The 7615-nt window shown below is 35.9% G+C and overlaps 1 protein-coding gene across 4 annotated transcripts; it reads right to left on the bottom strand.

Annotated features, from left to right (window-relative positions):
- Positions 1–942: 942 nt before the first annotated feature.
- Positions 943–6015, bottom strand: LOC121255806. Of its 4 annotated transcripts, none has more exons than XM_041156331.1 (4): positions 5895–6015; positions 5068–5595; positions 2569–3639; positions 943–1603 (listed from the first exon to the last, which is right to left on the bottom strand). In XM_041156331.1, exons 3-4 carry the CDS (start codon positions 3141–3143, stop codon positions 1417–1419), a joined length of 762 nt encoding a protein of 253 aa, XP_041012265.1. In that variant the 5' UTR covers positions 3144–3639; positions 5068–5595; positions 5895–6015; the 3' UTR covers positions 943–1416. The 4 variants fall into 4 exon arrangements, with proteins under 4 accessions (XP_041012265.1, XP_041012266.1, XP_041012267.1 ...); XM_041156332.1 differs by having other exon boundaries at positions 2569–3636; XM_041156333.1 differs by lacking the exon at positions 5068–5595 and having other exon boundaries at positions 5895–6014.
- Positions 6016–7615: the final 1600 nt, after the last annotated feature.

Genomic DNA, 7615 nt, shown 5'->3' with positions numbered 1-7615 from the left:
CTATTTGACATTACGTCTCAACAGCCAGGGCTTTGCTTTAGAAATGGTTAATTTTTTTTCCAAATATAGTGAGTTTTTATCGGAAAAATGATATTTGCAGTTGTAAAATACGCAAGTACTACACAATTCTTTTGAAAAAATTGAGTAAATACGAGACCTCTGTTTGAAACATTCCATATTATGCAAACAATAAGGAAGGCATTTTCACTAGATTTTCATACAAACAGCTATGAATCCAGTTTCTAATAATAGATAAACGTACCTGCTCTAATAAACATACTACAAAAATAACGTTGAATAACCTATATGATATACATACAAACCAATATCTAGTAGAGAGTGGAACTCCGATGGAGGATTTTGATCTCTAACACCTGTCTGAATTAGTTGCGGGAAAAACTCATAACAGGTAGGATGAAACTACATTTTAACACTAGCCAATAGAAAGTTACCATATAGGATGTGCAATAAATTAAAATTTACACCCACATAACAGATTATTTCATTTTATTTTCTCTCTTCCACCTCTTCTCTCTCTCTCCTCCCACACCCTCCCATCACCTGCAAGTCCCCCCCCCCTCCCCCCCCCCATTGTTTTTTTACTTCCTTGCAACACAAAGTTGCAACCAAAACTGTCTGCCATTGCAAAAGAAAGAGACAGGGTCACAAAGCTCTGCCTCCCAAGCATCACCCATTATGTTCCCCCACCTTTTGTTAAACTTATTAAAAAGAGTCAGAACCCACTCCCAATACTGGCAGTGATCAATTGATCAACCTACAATGCAAACCGCATGATCACTACATAAAATTATTGCAGAATTCACAAAGAGATGGCGCGTCTTTACTTTGGATGCGGGAAAAGGTAGATCATACGAAGAAAATACAACACCAAAACTATAAATTGATTTATATATCAACAACGCAACTCGTACGGAATTTTAATTCCAATCAAATCTTGAAGCTAAATTAATCACTCTAGAACTAGAATAACCAACTGACTCAATTTTTAGCTAATTGTCAACAATCCAAGCTTAATATACAGAATTTGCACTTATAAAACCAAAGCAGGACAACCAAAATCACCCACAAAGTTCCTGTAATAGCCACACAAAAATGGCCACAACTATTGTTTGGATGCCATTAAAGACCAATCTCATTGTAGTGACCGCGCAGAGTTCATTTCATTTTGGTCACTCTACTGCAACAAAAGGAAAGTTACAGAACCAAAAACGAGATGGCAGAGAAGAAATGGCAAAGTGATGGCGGAGGGAGAGAGAAAAAAAATGTAATCAGCTGCATGTGGGTGTATTGTCTATTTTCTTGCAACCCATACGTGGCATCTAGTCATTTGCAGGTGTAAAAGCAAATAATTACACCCGATCGGCTGTTAGCATCTCCCATTAGTTGCAAGTCATGTCAAGAAGGGAGAAAGTGAGGATCCTCTTCAATCTCGTAGATCTCAAACAGTTGTTTAGAGTAGCGAGTTGCCAATGTTCTGCAAAGCTCCACTGCCTTTGGGTTGAACTGTTGTAACTCCGTAACGGATTTCTTAAGACCACCTCCGGGGTCTCCATCTGTGAGAAACTCGGCCAAAGAAGAAGCCCTGTATGATAGCATAGATAATTCGGCAAATATAATTTATGAAACTGACAGAATCAATCGATCAATTAGTAATGATTGTTCAAACAAATTTGTCAAGGAACAGGAAGAAAGAAACAGAAACATGCTTTCACTAACATATAAACATGCTTTCACTAACATATAGAGAAATCACATATATGGCACATCTGGGAAAAAAAACCCTTTCACTCTTCAACAACACATTACACTTGTTTTTTGACAAGTCTGTACTCTCGTAAATATATTTCATCTTATTGTTTGGCCTAGACTCAGGAATGCAAACTTTACTTGGGCAAATGGCATCAGATGGAGTGGTGCCTGGTTAGCGCAAGGGGTAAATAATACAGTTGAGTTAGGTTTTCTCCCTTTTCTGAGTGGATCTTGTGTGCTTACTGGCTGGAAACAAAGCCTGGACGCAAATGCAGGGATAATGCACTGCTCCAATGTGTACTGAATGAAACTTCAAACCCAGGGGCATTTCACAGGGTTCATTCAAAAACAAGAAAATTTTAAGATGTTAGAATGAATAAAAACAAACGGTGCAGAGATAAGAGGAGCAACTCAGGCTAAGCTTAAAACTGGAGACCTGTTGGGCTCTTTGATTAGAACAGGGGGAGTTTACTGAAAGAAAGTAAATACACCAACATCATCTCATTGATTTGAATCAGATGGAGTAGGAAGCAAATATTAAATGGAAACCCGGAAAAAATAACGTACATCAGATTGATAACCAACCAAACAACATATTCTATTTCTCTAGAACAACAGGCAGGAATGTAAGACAGGATTTAAATAACAAGCATGTATATGGCCATAATACGTTGGCATTTAGAACTCATAAAACCAATAGGCTGAATGAATTGTAAATTCTATCTAAAAGTGCAAGGAATTCAACTAAGACCTTAATTGTATAAAATAATTACGTATACCATGGAGTCAAATGCATACCTTGGGGCATCAAACTTGCTAAAACCTCGGTGGTTGTTGTAAAATGTTTCCTTACTAGATTTTTCATCAGAAGTTTGCCGTCGATACAGAGCACAAATAGCCTTCATGCACAGTTCAGTATCCTTCCCCAATTCTGCAAGCATGTCCCCCTCAAACTCCCATTTTGATTTACCAACTTTCCTCCGTTGAATTTTGGATAAAATCTCACCGAAGTCAGTATTTTCATCTGATACCTCTGGTGACTCACTAGAAGCATCATCAGCATGAGAAACATCAGAGCTCTCAACAATAAACCCACCCAAACTTTCACCCTCGCTGTCTGACCCAAACTCATCTGAATCAGCTTCAACATTGGTACTTGTAGGGATTCCTCGATGATAAATAGATTCATTAGCTTGAATTGAAGAATTTCTTTCCACCCGGCCTTGTCCTTCACATTTTCTCAAAGTTGCCAGACGATGCTTTGGAGGGGTTACACTGCCCTTGACATTGTCACCCAGAGTAGTCGTAGCAGTCACTGAGCAGCCATTCAACTCAGAAACTACTTGACCAGGAACTTTTTCCTGAAGACGCATCCGCTTGAGTTTAGAGATCGGAACATCATCCTCATCACTCTCGCTGTCACTAGTAACAATATTCGACACTCGTTTTCTTCTGGAAGGCAGGGTAAATAAAAGGTTCTCATTGCAAGCATCCACATCTTCCTCATCATTCTCATCATAATTTGTCTGTTTCGAACTATTTCCATAAACCACTTCCTTTTCACTTCCCACAGGTGATGCTAATGTACCATCCCTAAAATTTGAACATTTGGAATGTCCTCATTATGAGAAGCAGGTAATTGGATATTGGTAGTTTGTTCATCCTCGCTGTCACTGATATCAAGAATGCAAATGGAAGCAGGTCTAGCACCACCTGGAGTGGATGGAGCCAACTTTTTGTTGGGGCTCTTCTCTTCTTCAAATATCAACTGTTTTTTAGCACGCCTACCATATTCCAAACAGACACCTTTCTTTTTTTCCTTTGTATGAGCATCATGCTTATATGGAAAGTTATTTAAAGAAGTGCCTGCTACAAAACAGGGAAATAAAAACAAACATTTTCAATGACTTGCTAATCTATCTCAATCAGAATTATTTTTTTGATACATAATCTCAATCAGAAAGCATCATTAAATATCTGATCATTTAAATTTCTTTTCCTGAAAAAAATAAGGCCTCATGGCAATTTGATATGCATAAAAAAAATATTTGTTAAAACACAGCCCCTGCCCACAGAAAAAGTCCTTATTCACTCCTCCAGGAATAAGAGATTGCTACCTCATTAAGTTACTGCACTATAAAGAGAATGACAACAACAGCATATAATAATTTCATGAGATTTATCAGAACGCACTGCTTAAGTAGCTCACTGACAAGATGAACAAGGCCTTGACAGTCCAACAGCCCACTTTCTTTCCGTGGAAGAGTATTTGGAAGGTTTTAGTGCCGTCTAAAGTTGCGTTCTTTACTTGGACAGCTGCACTTGGGAAGATTTTGATGGTTGATAATCTAAGGAAGCGCGGTATGGTGGTCATGGAGTGGTGCTTCATATGTAAAAGGAATGGATAATCAATAGATCATTTGCTTTTACATTGTGAGGTGGCCGGGGAGTTATGGGCTGGGATTCTGAGTAGAGCCGGGCTGAGTTGGGTAATGCCTAAGACTGTGGTGGAATTACTAGCCTTCTGGAACAGGAGACACAATAGCGCTCAACTGACAGCAGTGTGGAGAATGATCCCTCTATGCTTAATGTGGTGTTTATGGTCGGAAAGGAATGATAGTTGTTTTAACAACAAGGAGCTTGCAGTAGGGGAAATCTGGAACTTATTTGTTTACTCTCTTTTACAGTGGTTTTCTGTTATTGTATTGAAGGGTGAGAATGTTCATGAGTTCCTATCTTCTTTTCAGCTTACTAGAATGTACTTAGGTGTCTCACTTTGTATACTTCCTGTGTACTTAGGCATTACCTAGTTTCATTCTATTCAATAAAGATTCTTATTTATAAAAAAAAAATAAATAAAAAATAAAAAATAAAAAAAAATAAACAGTTTTCAGGTATATAATCGACAACCCAACCAATAAGTTCAGCAATCTGCAGCTACGGTCCCAATTTATTTAAAACTCAAGCAGAAATGAGTGTATAAATGATTGAGCCCACCAAATACAATTATAGTTTCCAGTGCATGGAAAAAAATTGATGCCCTATGGATGCAGATGATCAAAAGGTACCGGCAAACTAACGTATTTCCCCAAATAAGACCCCTTTTTATTTGTACCATTATTACTATTATTGTTGTTATAGTTATTAACATTATATTATTGCTTATTATCGTTATCATTGGAGTCACTGGGGCTAATTGAGAAAACACAATCCATTTGCTTATAAAAGGCAAGACCTAACCTCTAAATCTTGCATTTAGAAAAATATTATTGCAATGGGGTAGTCTGTGATTCGTACCTGTTGCTTGCAGACACTTGAACTTTTCCTTCCAAACCTCAACCTCACTCTCAGCTCTTTTCTTCTCACAATCCAAAACCTTATTCTCAATCAAAACCTGAAAGAGTTTATCTTCGTCCTCATTCTCTGCCGTCAAATCAACAATCCTTTCTCTTCGACTACTAACTTTACTTTCACCTTCAAAACCGCTAACACATTTTTTAAGTTCATCATTCTCTCTTTTCAATACCTTAAGTCGATCCTCAATTGCAATCCTGTCAATTTCCAGTGCCCTCAATTTGGCTTCAAGTGCTTCATTTTCGCTCTTCTTCTTTAGAATATCCAATTCCAACTCAACACACCTCCCTTCAGCTTTCTTGCTCCTCTCTTCCAATTCACTGCACCGACAATGTACCAATTCTCTGTCGCAAACGCTATTACAGTTTGGGACTTCTTCATGTTTCGATTCTTCCAAATCCATCTCCATACTCACTCTCAAAGTTACCCGACTCAAAATAACCACTCAAAACCCATACAACTTGAACAAGCCTGCATTCGAGAAATCAATTTGTAGTACGAAAAAAGCCAACTTGACCAAAACATGTCAATCATTGTTATTTAAAGACAAACCATCAAAAGCTAATGCTCAACAACAACAATGAACATCGAGCATTGCCGATACCCATTTCAGCATAAAACAAAATTTTGGCTAAAATTAGTACATTTATTGTTTTTCCATTACTTGATGAAGCAAAAGCAAACAAAAAGCCACGTAATAAAATGAAAAATACTCTTTTGCACCAAATATTCTCGGGAACCAAACAGATAATAACGAATTGGAAACTTACCTCAAAAAGTAGTGATCAGAAAGAGAAATAATGTTCTTATCAAGAAAATAGGTGTCGTAATGCTGTGAAACTTGCAATAAATCGTTGATTTCGAAGAGGGACTCTCTAGTCGCTGCTCCTTTAAAAATATCTCTCATTTTAAAATATAATTATATAAAATATTATAAAAAAATAATATATATTTATCATTTTTCCTTATGTATACCACCATCCTACCGTTATCTTAGACCTTACGTAAGTAGAAAACCAATCCAAGGATGTAGGAGTGGCTTCGATGTCAGCTATACATCAACTTGACCAAGACTAATGTTATAAAAATCTCCATTTTCTGTTTTTACAAACCTATATCTAAACATTATCTTTTGCTTTCTTTATATTTTTTAATAGAGGAGAATATTACAAGAAAGAAGGAATATGCGGAAGAAATTCAAATATAATATATACGACTATATGGCCTAATGGCTAATTGTCTTAAATCTAGGATTTTTTCACATGAATAGTGTCCAAAGCAAATAATTATAAATTGAACCCATATTTTGGTAAGTATATACTATATAGTAAGGAAATGTTTAGAGAATGAGATGTGATGAGAATTCTGTGCATAGTAGTAAAATAGGTTGTAAAATGTTTGAAGGAATGTTTAGAGAATGATATGATATGAAAATTTTGTGAATAATAGTAAGATAATTTAAATTAATATTTTATATAGTTTTGGGAAATGAGAGAGAAAAAGTTTAATAAAAAATATTATAAAGTTAAAATATTGTTATAATATATATTTTTTATTATATTTGTTTTAGGATTTGAAAAAGTTGAATTATTTTTTATTTTTTATTTGAAAGTTTGAAAAAGTTGTAATGATTTATTTGAAAGCGTTTATGGTTGAGTAATGTTTGGAAAGGAAATGAGATGTGATGAAATGAGATGATACTACTTCCAAGCATCTCCTTATTGGATTTTGAAAAATGAGAGAAGAAAAACTGAATAAAAATATTATAAAGATAAAATATTGTTAAAATTGAGACCATCTCACCATCCAAACGGCCACCGCATTACGAAGCTGCCCCCAAATAGAAACAAGATTTGCTACGATGGCCTCTCCCACTTCAAGTTAAAAAGAGAAAAAAAAAATATATTATCTTTTTCTTCGAATAAAAGAGACTCTAGACCAGGCAATGGAACTGAAAATGGACGTATGGGTCATTTTGATTAGAGGAAAATTGGTAAATACATAGTTCAAGGAAGAGAAATATTGGATCCATAATACAATTTAGAACCTCATCAATACAATTTAGAAACTCATGCATCAATCGCTAATCTAAAGATGTTATTTTCAGTGATTGTTTGATGTTTTGATGGAATTTACAGGACACTGTGAATGCTTGGGACTAGTATATATATGCAGTTAATTCAGTTAGTACTTGCAATTCCCTGATTGTTCTTTCTTTTGTTTCCTTTCGCATTTTGTGCTGTAACTGTCTCATCAAAGTGGTTAGCATCGTTATATGGTCCTGGGTTGAGTTCCAATGATCTAAGGGTTTATTTTTTCCAACCTTCGTATAGTAGAATCGAAGGTCGGAACTTGGATAGGGTGAATGTACTTCAATATGTTGCATAGCCCATAGCCCAACACATTGTTTGATTTAATTGATAAGGCCCAGCATTTGCTTAAGTCGACTAGATTGTTTTTGTTGCAATTGTACTGTCTATTTCTATAACTT

Source organism: Juglans microcarpa x Juglans regia, chromosome 3D, assembly GCF_004785595.1.
Source record: "Juglans microcarpa x Juglans regia isolate MS1-56 chromosome 3D, Jm3101_v1.0, whole genome shotgun sequence".
Classification (NCBI taxonomy): domain Eukaryota; kingdom Viridiplantae; phylum Streptophyta; class Magnoliopsida; order Fagales; family Juglandaceae; genus Juglans; species Juglans microcarpa x Juglans regia.
The sequence above is the reverse complement of the archived record's forward strand: the minus strand, read 5'-3'. Positions and strand labels throughout refer to the sequence as shown.

What these genes read in the sequence shown, in the direction of transcription:
- LOC121255806 (XM_041156331.1), bottom strand. Translation starts at nt 3,143, where the DNA reads ATGCGTCTTCAGGAAAAAGTTCCTGGTCAAGTAGTTTCTGAGTTGAAT. An exon ending in AGCAAGTTTGATGCCCCAAG is followed by an intron (nt 1,604 to 2,568) that starts GTATGCATTTGA and finishes GCTATCATACAG; the next exon opens with GGCTTCTTCTTTGGCCGAGT.